Consider the following 19,536-nt stretch of genomic DNA (forward strand, 5'->3'; position numbering starts at 1 on the left):
CAGTGAGGACATTGAGAAAGAGGCAAGAAAGTTTTAGGATTGGGGCTTTGGGTCCTGATGGGTGGGATGGTGTTTAAGAAGTTGTTCAATGTTTGTGGGGTCGGGAGGGTAAGAAATGAGAGGGGTAAGAACGTGCCAATGAGAGGAACAAAACAACATCCGTCGGAAGCTCAACTTCCAGGACTTCTCGGGGTAGGGCTTGCCCAGCAGCGCCTTCCGCTGCTACGCAACCGCGCGTCCTCGGGGAGAGTGAAGGACCCCGCTCGGAGGTGTCTAAGCTACTGCCTATTTGTTTGTCTTAGGTGTCTTTCTTTCGGAACGAATGACACCTGTGGTCTTTAAATGCACACATTTTTCTGCGCTCAAGCTTTGGCAAACCCCATTGCTGAGTCCTGCTCGCGGTAGTTTTTCTTTTTCCTCCTCTCAGGCAGGACGCGGGTGCCAGCCCGGTAAGGCCCCTGCCGCCGCGCGTTGCCGGGCAGAGCCGGACGCTGTGTGCTCTGCGCCTCTGCCCAGCCTGGCTCTGGCCCGGGGCCTGCGCGGGCTGCTCCGCCGCCGCCATGGGCCCGGAGATGGAGCCGCTGCTCCTGGCCTGGAGCTATTTCAGGCGCAGGAAGTTCCAGCTCTGCGCCGATCTGTGCACGCAGATGCTGGAGAAGTCTCCCTATGACCAGGTACCAGCAGACCCGTCAGGCCGGTGGATCCCGGAGATGAGGCTGGGGACCGAAGGGAGTCCTCCGGATCCCGGGTGGGGAGTCCTCCGGATCCCGGGTGGGGAGTCCAGGGAGGAAGGCCTAGGGCGAGGCTCACCGTACTGCCCGCAGAAACGCCTGGAGAGAGACCCCACGGAGCCGTGGCCTGCGAGTCCTTGCCAGCAGCGACCCCGGGGGGCTCACGATTACTGTGTCCTCACAGCCCCCTCCTCAAACTTCAACAGCCCCTTCCATTAAGTGTCCCAAAGTCAGAGCCCTGAGTTTTACTTTGCTGATGAATTTTGATACTGCCATCATACTTGTGTATGAATGGGCTCCTAAGCTCGCAGGGTATGCATTACTAAACATAAAGACATGTAACTCACCGCCTCTATTAAAATAGACAACGGCCTTTTTTTTTCCTTTTGGATCAAACGTGTTATCCTCCTAGCTCATCTTCAGACGTTGTCCAAGAATGATTCTGGGCCCGTGAGTGCAATTTGAGGCAAATAGGAGAATTAGAGTAATGAAACTAAGGGGAAAACATACACTTATTATTAAGGAAATTACCTGGGCAAGGGAGCTATAAATGTAGGATGGAGGGATGGGAAAGAAAGTTCACCTTGGAGACAGAATAATGGAATTGATTAATGGAGAACTTAAATAAACTACGGTGATATTGTACATAGTGAATGAAAAGGTCGTGTACTGTGTGTGTGAGAAGGTACAACGTGGTTGGGCAGGTAGCTCCTGATAGAGGCAAAAAAGAGCAAACAGAAGAATAGGAGTTGAGTTGTGGCAAGTTTGTCCTTGCTTCTAGTACATGCAGAATGAACTTACATAGTTCTAATTCTCTATAGTGTTGCCATGGACGTGTTAGGGAAAAAAAGGAATTGAAGGGAGTTAAAAAAGCCGAGGCAAGAGTGGGAAGACTTAGCAGGGTCCGCCTTAGCTCGCGGCAAATGGATAGAGGATAACCTGTTGAGGTGAACGTTTTGTTCTTAGGATAGTACATCACCCCTGTAACAGTCCGTTTCGATGGTAATAGGCCAGGTTCTGTTCATGTTAGTTAACAGGAATTGGGATAAATTTGGTTCTGTAGACAAGCATTTTATCAAGTGTGTTCTTTGCCACAGTAGTTCTGCACAATGCTGTTAAATAAATAAATATAATGAAATAAAAAAGAAATTGCATGATCAAAAACTGTGATGAAATATTGACTCCTTTGCACACATTGGTTACATTTGTACAAAAGCGTGTTAAGAACCTATGATATACCAGACACTTTTCTGGGCTCAATTGTTTGCAAGAACTTTACATGCTGTTTCCAGTTTTCCCTTGAGTTAGGGTAGTTTCCATTCTGTGTTCCACCAAGTGCTGCTCGGTGGAAGAAAGTTTCCTTAATAAATGCATTTGGGAAATGTATTTTTTCTCCTTAGAGATTCAGGATGCATTCTAAAGATTCTGAGACGTTCTAAAGGAAAGAAAGTTACCTTGTTTTGATCAATCCAACAGTACTGAAACTTACCTGAGGACTGATTCCTTTTTTGGAGAAGGGACGGGGGCGAGTATCTCCCTCATTGTCATCCTGAGTGAGATGTTACAGCCTAGAGAAAAACTCTACAGGCAGAGCAGCAGAGTTTTTGTTGATGACTTAAGACCCTATAGCCTTGAGTCCCTGGTGATGCAGTGGTTGAAACAATCGACTGCTAACCAAAAGATCAGTGGTTGAAAACCGCCAGCGGCTCCTCAGGAGAAAGCTGTGCTTCCGTAAAGATTTACAGCCTTGGAAACCCAGTGGGGTCGCTATGACTCGACAGCGGTGGGTTTAGTTTTTTTGGTTTTAGTCCTGAGTTCACAGTGACCTTCGGTTCTGCACATATGAATTGAGATTTAGTTGGTTCTGGGCAATGTGATGGACACTTTATATGTGCTGAATTCAGTGACTTTTTATTGAGAGTTTACTGGGTGTCAAGCCTAAGTTCTGTAAATGACATGTATGTCTAAAGCTTAGAATAACTTGCAAAAGAGGTAACAAAGATAGTAAAAAAATGAAACTCAGTGCGGTTGAGTCGATTCCGACTCGTAGCGACCCTATAGTAGTTAACATTTATTGAGCATTTAATGTGTCTGTCTTGGTGGTTTGTTTTTTAATTCTTAACAGTCTCAGGAAGTCGGTACTACTGTTTCCTCCATTTTACAGATTGAGCACATTGAGGCACAAGGTGAAATTAAGTTGTCCAAAGTTTAAACCAGTTTTGGGAAAGTGTACCCTGACTCATAGCAACCCGTGTGTGACCCCCATGTGTTTCAGAGTAGAACTGCGGCCCATATTGTTTTCATGGCTGTGATCTTTCAGAAGTAGATTGCCAGGCCCTTCTTCTGAGGGGCCTCGGGGTAGGCTTGAACTGCCAACCTTTCTGTTGGTAGTCTAGCGCTTAACCATTTGCCCCCACTGAGGGACTCCTATTCAAAGTTACATAGCTAATAAGCCATTCCCTTTTTATATAATATGTTGCCTCTTTCGCTCTTATCAGACTACATTCTCAAAATGGTGTATTTCTAACCTTTTCCCAGTATGCTTCCCTATCTGTTGCATCTTTTTAGAGGCTTCTGCTAAGTGTTAAAGAATTTTGACCTGTATCCGTGTTCTTGGATGAAAGACTTTGAGAAGGCCTGAAGGAAAGAAACCTGCCTAATTTTGATTAAGTCAGTAGTTTGAAACTGATTCCTCTTTGGGGAGACATGAGGACAAGTGTCTCTCTTGTTATCATCTTAGCGCGATGTTGCCACTTTGGGAAACATAGGCAAGCAGCAGTGTTTTTTAATAGTTAAGGAGGGGCTGTGGAGGAGGTCTTCCTGACTCCTTTCCTTTTCCCTAGGAAAACCAAACTAAACAAATTAAGTACTTCATTTAAAATCTCCCAAAGTGTAGGAACTTGGATTTTTTTTTTTTTTTGGCCTCTTGTTCAGTTCCCATTAGGCTCTCCTGGCCCTATTGGAAGATTGAGACTTGTTACAAGGTATTTTTGGTAGAAAGTAGCCCAGGTGGTGCAACAGTTGAGCTCTGGCTGCTAACTGAAAAGTCAGAGGTTGGAACCCACCAGGCATTCCTTGGGAGAAAGATGTGGCAATCTGCTTCTGTAAAGATTACACCCTAGGAAGCCCTATGGGGCAGTTCTACTCTGTGATGTGGGGCCACTAGGAGTTGGAATTCACTGGAAGGCAACGGGTTTTAGTAGGTTCTAAGATATATTTGGAAACCCTGGTGGCTGTAGTAGTTAAGGCTGCTAACCAAAGGGTCGGCAGTTCGAATCCACCATGCGCTCCTTGGAAAGCCTATGGGGTAGTTCTGCTCTGTCCTACAGGGTCGCTATGAGTCAGAATCGACTCCATGGCAACTTTTTTTTTTTTTAAGGTGTATATTTGCGACCCTGGTGGCGCAGTGGGTAAGGGCTTGGCTGCTAACCAAAAGGTTGGTAGGTCAAATCCACCAGGCCCTCCTTGGAAGCCTTATGGGGCATTTCTACTCTGTCTTATAGCGTTGCTTTGAGCAGGAATAAACTTGACAGAAATTTTTTTTTTTTAAGGTGTATATTTACCTCTTCAGATAAATGTAATTGATTACAAGCACTCTTAATTCATTTCTTGTTTTGACGGTCAGTTTTTTTTTTTTTTTTTAATTTAAAAAATTAATTCTAAAATCTCTGGATTCCTCCAGGAGAGTGTTTGTAACAGTCATTGTCGTCATTGTTATTTTTTACGGTGCTTTCCTTGTTTCAGTGGGGGCGTTGAATGGTGGAGTAGCTCACAGCCTCTGAGGTCACAGAGCTGACACATCAGAGCAGAAGCGGATGGTCCTCAGCGCCCAGTTAGCTGGTTTACCTCTGCCTGCTCTTATCTGCATGGGCTTTTGCTGAGGCTTCTGCTTTTTAAAGTAGAGCACTTTTCCTGTGCCTCCAGACTGATTTACTGTGCCTGAATGACTTTGATGAAATGCCTGAACACCTGGAGGAATGTGGAACTTACAACATTTCTTCAGAGTGCCGAATGGATCCATTTTTGCTTTTAATTTTACAGAGAGCTTTTGTATTGAATAATGTTATTTTTTCACTTTTGGTTTTGCCTGTTTTTCTGCCTGATGAGGAGAAGCCCTTGCAAGTGATTTTTTATTTATTAATCTTTTTTACAAGGCTGGTTCAGGGAGCTTCATGGAGATAATATTTCAGCCTTGTTGGGATATCAGCCTGTTTGGATGAAGCCCACCTCTGTGACTGTTTCATCTACATGCAATTCCCCTTAAAGGGATGTACTTTTCATATAGTAGCATCAGAAATATTTAATTAGTGCCTTGTGCTTTCTGTTGGGACATCTGGATTTTATTTACTTTCGATTCTTGCCAACAAACATTTTGTAATCTGGAGTGAGTGGAACGTAGTTAGGGTGGCAAGAGGGATCTGATGGACCATGAAAAATAGAATAGTATGTTTCTGCAGAGTAATACATTTGTGTTTGGACACAAAGGACTGAAGGGTAGATTGAATAAAATAGCATGGTACTTGGTAATGGGGAAGGATCCTTGGGGAATATAGATTCTGTACTGCTTTTCCAAGACACAATGGTGAGGGACAGAGGGCAGGGTCTATAAGCATGAAGGGTATTAAGGTTCTGAACTGTTAAGAATAAAATAAGAAGACGGAGCAGGAGAAAAATGGGGTGTAGAACTCAAATTCATGGAAAAAGACCAGACTTACTGGTTAGACTGAGATTGGAGGAACCCTAGAAGACATGGACCCCAGACTCTCTTTTAACCCAGAACTAAAAACATTCCCGAAGCCAACTCTTCAGAAAAAGATCAGACTGGACTATAAGACATAAAATGATAACTCGTGAAGTGTGCTTCTTAGTTCAAATGGATATGTGAGACTAAATGGGCAGCTCCTGTCCAGAGGCAAGATGAGAAGGCAGAAAGGGATAGGAGCTGGTTGAATGGACACAAGAAATCTGGGGTGGGACGGGGGACTGGGCTGTCATATTATAGGGATGGCAACTAAGGCCACATAACAATACGTTTATAAATTTTCGTATGAGAAACTAACTTGAGCTGTAAAGTTTCACCTAAAGCACAATTAAAAAAAAAAAAGAATAACTGATTAATTTATCATACTTCCCTTTTTGGTAAAACACAGTGAGAACAACTAATTCATAGGAAGGTGTTGAAAGCGGTTAGAGTTGTAAGGTATAAAAGGGGGAAATGTAAAACGATCCACCACACAGCAGTATGACCTAGAGGGAATGCTTGCTTCTACAGCTCATGTCAGTCATCCTGATTAGTGGCTTAATCTGGTTACTGTTCTTTGTGTCCCATATGTCAGATCCATGGCCTTAAAACCAGCCCTGATTTTCCAGCTCTGTTATAATTAAGCAGTATATAAACCATGCAGATTTTTCAGACACCAGGGTTTTTCAGAGGCAACATGCTTTCATCAGTGAGGAAGATGCCTGATAGATTTTCAGAGTATTGGAATCAGTGATTCTGGGGTTGGGAGCCTTAGCTGTGTATCAGTATGGGGGTAAGAGCTTTTTCTAATCCATAGTCTCCTCCCTTCCCCATCTCTGCTTATAATGAGAGGTGTTACAGAGAGGTTGTTCTTAGGTATTGTGGAGTCGGTTCCGACTCATAGCAACACTATAGGACAGTGTAGAACTGCCCCATAGGGTTTCTAAGGAACAGATGGTGGATTTGAACTGCTGACCTTTGGTTAGCAGTGGAGCTCTTAACCACTACACCACCAGGGCTCCTTTCACGGAGAGAAGGGGGTTATTATTGTTATTTGAAAGCAAAGTCTGAAAGCCACTGGCTTAGATGAAAGGTGTGGAACCAGGGCTTCCTAAGTGAGCTATGTACGTTAGTAGTTGGTTGAGACAATGATGGGGTGATCCAAGCCAGAAACACTTTCTTACGTGATTATCTATTTCCTCTTTGAGGCCACAGAGACTTAGCCAGATTTAATTCTGTAATCCTATACACTGCAGCCTGGTTTTTTTTTTATACACTGCAGGGCAGTTCATTTTATGAACTTGTATTCTTGCTGAGTTATACCAGTTACATTCCCACTTGGCTGCTTGATCACCAGATCTCCCTGCCCTTTGGAATCCATCCACTTCTTTATTCTCTTACCTTTTTTTCCCCTCCTGTGTATTATTAAATTCTTTAAAACTACTAGTTTAGAAGTGGAGCTGGGTAGACTTATTAGCCAGAGTAAGTATTGGTGGCAATTAGGAAGCCACATTCAGAGTTGTCTGGAGATCTAATTCTCTGAAGTAATAGTAACAGTCTAAGAGGAAGCTGTACCCTAGGGAGGAAGGAAGGAAGCAACTGATGTGAATTGAAGTTGATGCTAATGAGTATTTGTGGTTCCAGCCAGTCTCAGTCTACTTTTCATGCCCTCTAACTCAACCACGTTGAAGGACATTCAAAGGGAAGTTTTAATATGATGTGCCATAACTGGGACTTAGTTCTGGGTTCTGAAAAGGGAAGTACAGTGGCCCTCTGTATCCTTGGGCTCTGGATCCATGGATTCAACCAACCACCGTTCAAAAATATTTGGGAAAAAGAAAAAGTTCCAAAAAGCAAAAAACAGCCTCTGGTTTGTGATAAAGTGCTTGCAAAGACTGAGAAATCATTAAGCATTAACACCTGTTTCCGTAGCATTTGCATTGTATTAGGTATTATTAAGTAATCTAGAGATTTAAAGTATACAGCAGGATGTATGTAGATTACATGCAAGTATGCCATTTTATACAAGGGACTTTAGCATCCTCACATTTTGGTATCTGTGGGGGTCCTGGAACCATTCCCCCTCGGATGCTGAGGGATGACTGTAATAGAGTTTGGTGCTCTTCTGTTCATTATGTAAATGTTTTTATGAGAAACTCTTTGTGATTGATAACTCCTTGTAAAGGTGCTATATACATACAGTGTATGTGAAAGAATTTTGAAAATTATTAAATATTCTTAAAAATGAAAGGTTTAATTATTAGTCCCTAAGACTGGCCTATGTAGTAGGCATTATTGCTCCAGTTTTTAGACAAGGACCAGGTAATGAAGATTGTATGACTTGTTCAAGGTCACACAGCTAGTAAGTGACTTCTTTAAGATCAGGTTCAGGTTTTTTTTGCTCCAGGCTGGTACATTTTACTCAACTGTGTTACACCCACTGAAATAATTTGCTTGATCAAGTGGATGGGTTAATTTACATCACAAAACTATAATTAAAAAAAAAATTGATAGAGACCCAAAAATAAAGACCTCAGTGATTTTTTTTTTTTTTTTTTAGTTTTGTCATATCTGCAAATTAAAACATCCTGACTCTTCCTTCATAGTTCTGCCCCTGATGACTCTGGTTGCTCCACACCCTATAGGAGTCTACTTGCCATCATTCCTATGATCTCACATACTAAACAAAGTGCATGCTCTTGACCCAGAGTATCTAGGTTCAAATACTGGCTCTATACCTTGACCTCAAATATTCTTCATCTGTAAAATGGGGACAATAGTATACCTATCTCAAAGGGATGCTGTGAGAGTTAGGTTATTTAACACATGGTAAATGATCAAAAATGTTAATGCTATATAAAAAATATAGAGATATTTACATATAGAGATCTATCATTTATCTTTTTCTGAAAGGGTTGTTGGCTACCTGGATAGCATTTGGGAGGAAAGTGTCCAGTGAAATTGATGATGAAATGATGTTGAATATTGTTCATAAATCATAGGCACATGATAATTTCTAGAATAATCTCTTACCCTTTTCTCTGATTCCTTTCCAATCTCTATTCTAACATAACTTTGGCTTTTTTTCCCTCCTCCCATCATTTATATTTTGTGTATAACTTGAGTATAGAATTTAACATAACTGTATTGCAGTTTTTTTTTGTATTGCAATGTGCTTATTTATCTGTCTACTCATAGAATGCAAGTTCCTCTAAGAGAGGCACTATGTCTTACTCGTCTTTGTGTTCTCACGCCTAATGGGATACCAGGGATGGCAGGAGCTCAGTGATTGTTGTGGAATTCATGTATTCTCTGCCTCACACCTGTTCAGGCCTTGCCTCTCCGTCTTCTACCCACCCACTCACTCACCTACCCATCCATCTATCCTCTCACCTATCTCTCTATTCTTCCCATTCCTGGAAAAAAAAAAAAAACTGTTGCTGTCGAGTTGATTCTGACTCATGGAGTTTCCAGCGAGTGGCCAGTGGATTTGAGCTACTGACCTTTGAGTTAGCAGCCGGAGCACTTAACCACTGCACCACCAGGGCTCCCTCCGGCCCCCATTTGCTCTCATTCTCTAGTTCTGTTGTTCTCCTCTCTGACCTTCTCATTTCCCTACATGCTCTTCATCTGTGTGGCAGATTGTACATGTGTCCCTGAGAGGTAGAAGAACACATCAGAGCTCGAGGGCCCTCGTCAGTGAACAGGGTCCTCTGAGGCCCAGCTGGCTGTTTCAGTTTGGGCCACTGGTGGAATCTTCAGCCCTCAGCACAACAAACATCCAGCTTTACTTAGTATTGGTGGCTCCTGTCTTTCACGTTCTAGCCTTGCCTAGCCTTTTCCTCTCATGTGCCTAGCATGTGTCATACTAAATAAATTGCTTACTCTTGCGTGGTGACCAGATGGTGTGTACATTGCTTGCGCAGATAATGTATTCTTGAAAAAATACTTGAGTATCATTGTTTTGTTTTTTTTTTTTAGAATTGTCTACGGTTACCTTGGATAAACTTTTTTCTATGTAGAATTTACCTTGTATCTCTCTTAAACTTTACTCTTCAGCTCTATCTCATTTCCAACACTTTTGTTTTTGTCTCTAAGATGCACTGTCAAGAAAAAGCTTCTGGCTTCTCTCAGCTGTCTGTGTGACTGTGGATAAATTGCTTAACACCTCCCGATTTGTTTCCCTATCTGTAAAAGGGGTAAATATTTATCGGCCTACCTCAGATGGTTTTGATGAAACTCAAATGAGATAATGGACCATGCAGATGTGTATACAAAATAAACAGAACAAAGAATAGAAGGTGCTATGATGTAAAGGTATGGGTAGGGCAAACAGAGGGAAAGGGTTACTTCTTTCAGCTGTCATTTCACTCCCTGTATCAGTGTTTTCTCTAGGTATGAATCTTAGGCTCTAGGAAATCTGTACTTCTGGAGCTGAAAACTTGTAACTGCTCTGTGTTCTCTAGCTGTTGGTTTGTGCTCGGTTAAGCTGATTGCTAAATCGTCTCTAAATCCCACCCTCTAGGGCTCTCACGTTCTAGCCTTGCTTAGCCTTTTCCTCTCATGTGCCTAGCATGTGTCATACTCTTGCATGGCGACCAGATGGTGTGTACATTGCTTGCGCAGATAATGTATTCTTAAAAAAAATACTTGGAGTATCATTTTGGATTTTAGAGCTGTGGAAAGCAGGGAATTCCACCACCCCCCCCATTTTTTTTCTGTTTCTTAGTAATTTCCCCAATAAAACATTGCTAGAGATTAAAGAAAAAAATCCAGTGTTTCAGCACCTGGCACTAATGTATATTAAAACCAAAAAGCCAAACCCGTTGCCATCGAGTCAATTCTGACTCATATAGTCTTTTTATAAAAACTTCTCAAAGCACATTATAGTTAGAATTAATTTACCTTTAGCCCCTAATCTCGTTATGTTTCTGTGGAAAGAAGGTTTATAGCATATGAATTTCCCTCCTCTTCCCTAAGTGGTTAAAGGCTGAATGTTTTAACCCCCATGAACTTAAAAAACTTAGGTGTGAATATAAGGAAATGTCTCTTTGGTATAGTTGTAAAATTAATTTCTCAGATACTATGTCTTCAGTAAACAAGTAATTAAGATACCTTCTTTTTGTGCTCTGAATGAAGTTAAATTAATTAGAATTTTTTCCTTATAGAAAATGTAGCTCTCTGGGTGTATATTAGTTTTATATAACTATGAGGAACATTTGTGGAGAAAGATTTAATATTTGAGTTTTTTTTATTGAGTCACTTTGAATCTACCTACAAATACTTGGTTAGCCATTAAGAAACTTTTTATTTTAGAACCTGTATTTGTTACAAATGTTTACTACCTTCTTAATGCTTCCCAGGAACCAGATCCAGAATTGCCAGTGTCTCAGGTAAAGGTTTAGCTGCAACCTTTAGCTTAGAGAATACTTTAGTTACTATTGCTTAGTTGTCGCTATAGATTAGAAAATTTGCTGTGTACTTGTGGTGTTATAAAATTGGCCATACCTACAATTCATTTCTTTTTATTATGGTAAGTATATATATAACAAAACATTAGTCATTTCAGTATTTTTACATGTACATACCACACATTCTTTATCTTAAGTAAACTATCATATTTTTTAGTACATTTATATATATGGGAACCCTGGTGGTGTAGTGGTTACGAGCTTAGCTGCTAACCAAAAGGTCAGCAGTTCAAATCCACCAACCACTCCTTGGAAACCCTGTGGGGCAGTTCTGCTCGGTCCTATAGGGTCTCTATGACAACTACAACTTCTTTGTTTTTTTGGTTTTTGCGTATATGAGTGGCCATGCAGAACTAATGTACTCTCCTTATTAAGACTTGGAGCTTAAATAGAAATGACCATGACTGACCAGAGAATGAGAAGAATCAAGAAGGAGGGAAGGGGAACCATGGGCTTAGTTAGAAAGGGAGCCGAGTGGTCAGCAGAGCCACAAGTGCCTGAAAAGAATGCTGTGGGTAGGACAGTCTGTCCTGAGTAAACAGTAGTCGGACTCTGCTTGAAAGGCCTTGATTTTAACTGACCTGGCAGCTCAAAGAGGGAGGCGTCTGCTGGAGTAAGGAAGGAAGGGACTCTGGCCAGTCAGCAGTGTCCACCAAGTCCGTTTTGGTACGGATGGCAGGCAGCCAGAGAGACCTGCTAACTGGATGAGTTAGGGAATGAGTTGGGAGGGAGTGCTGGGAGAGAGGAGCCCAGGAGGGTTTCCATCAAGTCTGGGAATACAGAGAAGGGATATAGACAGCTGTAAATCAGAGAGCTTAAATATTGCCAGGTGTTTGCCCTGCCAAGTCGGATAGAATTTTAAGTATTTTTTTATATAAATAAACGATTTGAACTCTTCATATGGGGCTCGGATGAGCGATCATCGAATCTGTTAGAAGAAAGCAATGTATAAAGTCCTCTTACGGTGTAGTATTAAACAGACACATAAATGGGTTAAAATGTGGCACTGTGTTCCTTGAAAGGATGACGTTTACCTTTGAAAGTTCATAATCACGATTTATAAACTCATAGGTGGGCAAACAGTTTTTGCATACTATGTGTACATGTCATTCAAGAAGGATTTAATTTGTAAATACAGGAAGTAATGTGACTTTTGTTTTCAATAATTTCGGAAGATTTTGATTACAATTAAATTAGCATAAATTAAAACATCAATAATTTGCATTGTAGGTATGGTTTAAAAACTGTAAATGGCCTTTAAAAGTTTAAAACTAGCACAGGGGCTTCATGAGGAACCTGTATTTAGTATTACCTTCATTGTCAGTTGCTATAGACTTAATTATTTTACACCTGGATTACTTTAGATCACTGGGCTCTGAATCTAAAAGAATAAAAAGAGAACAAGACTAACTGGATTCTTTTGAACTCACTATTATGTTTTGGAGCCCTGGGAGCGCAGTGGTTAAGAGCTCAGCTGCTAACCAAAAGGTTGGCAGTTCGAATCCACCACCTGCTGCGTGGAAACCCTATGAGGCAGTTCTGCCCTGTCCTGTGGGGTCTATATGACTTGATGGCAACAGGTTTTTTATTTATTTTTTTTTTAATGCTTTTGGATTTTTTTAATTTTTGCACATTTTTACAACTTTGAAAGAAATGAGGCTTTACGATAACACTTCAATATTTTGTGCCTGCATTTCTGTTTTCAAAGAGTAAGGCAGAGCGTCAGATGTTAGCGATTCTTGGATGTCTAAATCAGATCAGACAGTTTCCGGTAGTCTTATTCTAATAATAATTTGGCAGAATTGTTTCCTATATACCTTAAAGGAGCCTTGGTGGCTTGTGGTTAAAGCTCTTAGCTGCTAACCAAAAGGTCGGTGGTGCAAAACCACCAGCCTCTCTGAGGGAGAAAGATGTGGCAATCTGCTTCTGTAAAGATTTAGAGCCTTGGAAACTCCATGGGGGCAGTTCTACCCTGTCCTGTAGGGTTGCTATGAGTCAGAATCAACTCAAAGGCAGTGCCTTGAATTACTGGCCTTGCATTCTGTATGAAGAGCAACAGAACATGTTTTCCTCAGTAGAGTAGCAGAGTTTTTACCTTTTCATATGTTTATTTTCATAACTGAATTCGATTAGCCTCACAGAAGATAGGGAAGTAAGTCAGTATCCTGATGCTGGCTGGCAGGTATTTGCCTTAAGAGTAACATAGACTCAGTACCTGAATGAGAAGGGATTTATTTCACAGATTAAGGAGTGAAAATAACTGATGTGATGGTTACTCATCTATGTTTTTTAGAAAAGGTTACTAGACATAATCTTTTTTTTTTTTTTTTACCAATTTCACAGTGTAAATACTTCCAATATATATTCAAATGTATTTACATAAAGAACTTTTTTTTTTTAACTGCCTGACCCTAGCCATTTATTAACAAGTTAGAGGTATCTGATAAAACCAACTTATATTTTGATTCAGATTGAAAGGCAGTTTGGGTTTATTGTGTATGCTGGGTTGTATATTTTAATCCCCAATTAGTTTTAAACTTTTTTTTTTTTTTAAATAGAGGATTTTAGGACTGTAAAACATACTTGGCTTGTTTCCAAAATACAATTCTGTATTACGTTAAAGCCAAAGCCCCATCTGCTGTTTTCATTAAAATCTCAAGAGTTCTTCACATTGCCAGGAGCAGTTCTTTGAATACAATCTGATGTGTAATCAAGCAGCGATAGGTGATTTTCAAGGTCGTTTTTTTTGTCAGGACAGAAGAAAAGCCAGGAAAATTATCTTTCCCAAACACTGGTAAATTGAAAATTGAAAAATGGTGTAAGTAGACTTTATTATAGATCTTTAAGAATCAAAAATTTTCAAACCATTGTTTCTATTTCTTAAGAATAGAATTTTGAGATTAATGGAATATCGATAGACATTGAAACAAATATAGATCTATTTACTTTTTTGAAAAATTGAATCCTTATGGGATGAAATTTTTTAAAAAGCTCCTAGTGGCTCCTATTTAAATTTTTTAAAAAGCCTTTATTCATTTGGTGGGGAAGGAATATAGAGTTTATTTTCCTGTGTTTTGCAGAGGCTAATGTAGAAATTTTGTACCTCCTTATATTTCAGAAGTTAGTAGGAGGATGAACGTCAAGAAGCAACACCGTTGTTGTTAGGTGTCGTCAAGTCAGTCCTGACTCATAGAGACTGCCCAGTCTTGCGTCATCCTCACAACCATTGCTACGTTTGAGGCCATTGTTGCAGCCACTGTGTGAATCCATCTCATCAAGGGTCTTCCTCTTTTTCGCTGACTCTCTACTTTACCAAACATGATGTCTTTTTCCAGGAACTGGACTGCCCTGATAACATGTCCAAAGTATGAGAGACAAAGTCTCGCCGTCGTCACTTCTGGCTGTACTTCTTCCAAGACAGATTTGTTCTTTCTTCTGGCAGTCCATAGTATATTCAATATTCTCCGCCAACACTGTAATTCAAATGCATCGGTTCTTCTTCTGTCTTCCTTATTTATTGTCCAGCTTTCTCATGCATATGAGGTGATTGAAAATACCATAGCTTGAGTCAGTTGCACCTTAGTCCTCAAAGTGACATCTTTGCTTTTTAATACTTTAAAGAGGTCTTTTTCAGCAGATATGCCCAGTGCAAACTGACAAACTCACAGATGAGTGATGGGAAGTAACACTAAAGACATGAAAATAGTAAAAACTAAACTATGTACCTGGATAATTAATAATTGCCTATATAAACGATACTGTAATTATAAAAACTTAGCTTTTAAAACTTGATTTAACTAGGACTCCAAAAATGGTAGTTCTGAATCTTCAATAGCTCCTCACTGTCAGGATGGAAAAAACCCATGTACCTACCTACCCATGAAGAAGAATGGGCATCAGGACTGGAGGAAGATTCATGAACAACCTGAATATGCAGGTGACACAACTTTGTTGAAAGTGAAGAGGACTTGAAGCATTTACTGATGAAAATCAAAGCCTTCAGTATGAACTATACCTCAACATAAAACAAAAATCCTCACAACTGGACCAATAAGCAACCTCATGATAAATGGAGAAAAATTGAAGTTGTCAAGGATTTATGTTACTTGTATCCATAATCAACGCCCACTGAAGAAGCAGTCAAGAAATCAAATAACATATTACATTGAGTAAATCTGCAAAAGACCTCTTTAAAGTGTTAAAAAGTAAAGATGTCACCTTGAGGACTAAGGTGTGCCTGACCCAAGCCATGGTATTTTTAATCATCTCATATGCATACACCGAAGAATTGACACCTTTGAATTGTAGTGTTGGCGAAGAATATTGAGTATACCATGGGCTGCCAAGAGAATGAACAAATCTGTCTCAGAAGAAGTACAACCAGGATGCTCCTTAGAAGCAAGGATGGTGAGACTACGTCTTACATACTTTGGATATGTTATCAGGAGGGATCAGTCCCTGGAGAAGGACATCACACTTGGTAAAGTACAGGGTCAGCGAAGAAGAGGAAGACCCTCAATGAGATGGATTGACACAGTGGCTGCAACAGTGGGCTTAAGCATAACAATAATTGTGAGCACAGCACAAGACCAGGCAGTGTTTCGTTCTACAGTACATAGGGTCGCTATGACTCGGAATCGACAGCCCCTAACAACAACATGCTTGCAAAAGCTGGACAATAAATAAGGAAGACTGAAGAAGAATTGATTCATTTGAATTATGGTATTGGCAAAGAATATTGAATATACCATAGACTTCCAGAATAAGTAACAAATCTGTCTTGGAAGAAGTACAGCCAGAGTGCTCCTTAGAAGTGAGAATGGGGAGACTTAGTCTCATGTACTTGGGACATGTTATCAGGGGGGCCCAGCCCCTGGAAAAGGACATCATGCTTGGCAAAGTACAGGGTTAATGAAAAAGTGGAAGACCCTTGACAAGATGGATTGACACAGTGGATGCAACAATGGGCTCAAACCGCAATGATTATGAGGATAGGGCATGACTGAGCAGTGCTTTGCTCTGTTGCACATGGAGTTGCTGTGAGTCAAAATCGACTTGATGGCACCTAACAATGACAACAACAACCTCACTATGGCCTACAAGATCTACCATCTGGCCCCAACCTTTTCTCCAGCCTTTTCTCCTATTACTCCCTCAGCTAGACCTGACTCTTCAACCATACTCAGCTATTTGGAGTTACCAAACACTCATGAGCCCTCCAGCTAGCCTGTCTTTGTCCTGTTGTCCCCTTAGCCTGGCACATGCTCCTCTGTCTTGGCCACTGGGCCAGAGCTTCTCTTTTACCCCTCCTTCTGCCCCCAGGCAGCTAGGTGCCTTTTCTCTGCCTTCCCATAGCTCACTATGATTTTTATATCACGATGACATTCTTTAGATCTAGAACTACGATTGTGGCTTCATCTTCACATTCCTGGGACCTGGCATGCAGTAGGTGTGCCCTGATAACATGGAACGAACCAAGCGGGCCCACTTCCTGCTTTACTGTTTGAACAGAAAATGCTACAGTCATTCTTCCTGCCCACTAGAGGGTGCTGAGCAAAGAGTGCTGTTTTGAAAAAGGAAAGCCATCAGATACTTGCAAGGGAGTATGAACTGTGGGGTTTTAAAATAAATCCAGATGGCTTGTTTCCATCTTTGACATTAGATGAAGCCATTAGTCCAAGTAAGTGACGGCTTCTCTGACCCCTGGGAATAGCTGTATGTGTAGATCTAGCATCTTTCCTGATCGTGTAGATCTAGCATCTTTCCTGATCTTCTATGAGTGAAAACCTCAGACTGTTTCTATACTTTGGTGACTCCTACAGTTCATTGTAATCCCATTTGGAATTGATTATATTCTACTCATTCACTTGTGTTAAATTCACACATGGTATCTGAAATATTTGATGTAAGTTACCTGATCAGAATCTAATAAACATCAACCAAAAATGCAGGCCAATAAAACCAGTCATCTAACCAAATATAATGTCACATTAGGGACTTAAATACATTGTGACAGCAGCCTTCTTCATTCCCATTAAAATGAAAGCATGAAGCCCAAAGTGTTGTTCTTTTTGTTTCTTTTTAAAATTTTTATGCGTGCATTCTGATTACTGTAGCCCATAAATGGGTATCTCCTTTTTAATTGCTTTAAAACTTCTTTTCTGTACCTCACACTTGTCATCTAATCACACACTGCTTTGCCTTCTCATTGGATCCAATAGGCAATGTATTCAGGGAAATTAGGATCCACGTTTTGATCTTCTCTCCTTTCCTCATCAGAACTGAGCCTGATGCTGTGTAATCAGGAGGTGCTCAGTACATACAGACTGACTGAGAGAATGAATCTCAGGTTCTTTCTGTCAGGACTTTCTGGACCTCCTGTAGCTCTCCTCTGTTCCTCTCTGTCCTTTTGCCTTCAATTTACTGCACAGCCATATCCCTGCATGCTGAGCCCTGGCCCCCGCCCAGAATCCCATGCTGCTACTTCTTCTATACTGCTGCTTCAGGAGTTGCCTTCTCCCGGAACCCTACATGGGACATCAAGCTCTTTTATCTACTGCTTCTATTCTGTAGTGATGCAAAAAGATAAACTTTCTGATAAAGAGTTTCATAAGGTTAACGAGAAATTTTATTGTGCATGTTTTTACATCTGATTTTTCAAGCCAAAGCAAATATTCTAGGTCAACCTCCTTAATTATGTTTTCCATTGTTTTTGGGTTTTTTCCCCCATTCTTTCACGATTCTCTACTGACTAAATCACCAAGAAATGAATGTTGTGTTGATTAGGTATTGGGAACTGGGAGAAATAGATCTTAGTTCAAGTCAAGCAACTTTTTTTGAATACCTATTATGTACGAAAACCATAGGTGTTGCGGAAAGTTCCAAAGTGAACAAGGTAAAAAGGCTTGCATCCTGGGGAAGGGGAGGAGCTAACATATACCCACATATTTATGGTGTTTGTCAGATACAGCAAGTGCATAGTAATAGAGGAATAAAGAGAATGCTCCTTGAGAAAGACAATAGGGAAGTAGTTTCAGAGTTGAGGGGTCAGACCAGGGAGGCTTCCTGAAGGACTTGGCCCTGGAGGAGGGAGGCAGAAAGAACGCTGTGGTTGTAGCTCCTTCATTTGTCTGCAAAAGATTATTTCTAGCAAAATTTCCCTAACAATCTCTTACTTATAAAAAGGAGTAGTAGAAGACTACCAGATAATTACCACACTGTTGTTTACTAGCAATTGATAAGGTGATTGTTTCTTAATTGATAATAATCTTTTTGTATTAGTTTCTTGACATGGCCTTTTAAATAAGCACAATACATTAAGTGGGAAGCATGTTTAATAAGAAAAGTATGACAAGGCTTCTACCAGCTATGCCGTATTGCTAATGCTATTTAATGTGTGTTTTATTTTATCCCTGGTTTTCAGGCTGCTTGGATTTTAAAAGCACGAGCCCTAACTGAAATGGTCTATGTAGATGAAATTGATGTATATCAGGAAGGAATTGCAGAAATGATGCTGGATGAAAATGCTATTGCTCAGGTTCCCCGTAAGTATTGATTTTTCAGTTAAATGAAATGCCATTAGGAGGAGAATACCTTAACGGTACATTTACGAAACAAAACATTACCTCAGGTAAATGGTCTTTATTCTGCCTTAGGCTTTCTTTCCACAATCGAATTATATCATTAAACTTAAGGTTTGAGGTTGGTGTATAACTGTTTTCTAATAAAAGCTGTATTTTCCAGTTGCTGTCGAGTCAGTTCCAACTCAGAGTAGCACCGTGCTCCGTGGGGTTTTCGTTGGCTGATTTTGGGGAAGTAGATCACCAGGCCTTTCTTCTGAGGCACATAACCTCTGGGTGGACTTGAACCCCCAACCTTTTGGTTAGCAGCTGAGCATGTTAACCATTTGTACCACCCAGGGACATTTTAAAATATTTTATAAAAATATGTTCTATCTCATCTGCTTATTTCACACAGGCTCTGAGAGTTAAGCAAATGAATCTGCTTGTCTTTTATGTGGTGAAAAGAGGAGACAGTGTTCACTAGATTAGTAAGTAAACACGAGTAAGCCCATGTGTACCTTGCTTACTGGTTAACCTGCTCCCGAACCATCATCTTGAGCTTTGAAGCGCACTAGTCTAGAATCTGAATCCCAGCTCTACTAACAGGTTGATTCATTGTACTTAACTCTCAGAGCCTGTGTAAAATGAGTTAATACTACCAACTTTACAGACTCGCAAGAATTAAATGTTATAGCATAAGTAACAAGATAAAAATCAAAACCCGTTGCCATCGAGTTGATTCCGACTCGTAGCAACCCTGTAGGACAGAGTAGTACTGCCCCGTAGAGTTTCCAAGGAGCGCCTGTTAGATTCGAACTGCTGACCTTTTGGTTAGCAGCCGTAGCTCTTAACCACGACTCCACCAGGGTTTCCAAGTAACATGATAGGTATTCAATAAATATTAGTCTCAAACACATTGTCTTAAAATATATTTCCTGTTAGTAGTGTCCCTTTCACCTCGCTAGCTCAATTCTATAATTGCATTAGCTGACAGTTTTTAGAGATTAAACAATAAGTAATGCAAAAATTGA

The 19,536-nt window shown here is 40.6% G+C and overlaps 1 protein-coding gene across 1 annotated transcript in view; it reads left to right on the forward strand.

The window, feature by feature from the left end:
- Nucleotides 1-467: 467 nt before the first annotated feature.
- The window catches only part of TTC8 (tetratricopeptide repeat domain 8), a 47,225-nt gene continuing 28,156 nt past the window's right edge, over nt 468-19,536 (forward strand). The window contains exons 1-2 of the mRNA XM_049898924.1: nt 468-674; nt 18,367-18,487. Coding sequence (XP_049754881.1) covers nt 561-674; nt 18,367-18,487 — 235 coding nt within the window. The 5' untranslated portion in view covers nt 468-560. The remainder of the gene's footprint in view (nt 675-18,366; nt 18,488-19,536) is intronic.

The sequence above is a fragment of the Elephas maximus genome, chromosome 10 (assembly GCF_024166365.1).
Source record: "Elephas maximus indicus isolate mEleMax1 chromosome 10, mEleMax1 primary haplotype, whole genome shotgun sequence".
Lineage (NCBI taxonomy): Eukaryota > Metazoa > Chordata > Mammalia > Proboscidea > Elephantidae > Elephas > Elephas maximus.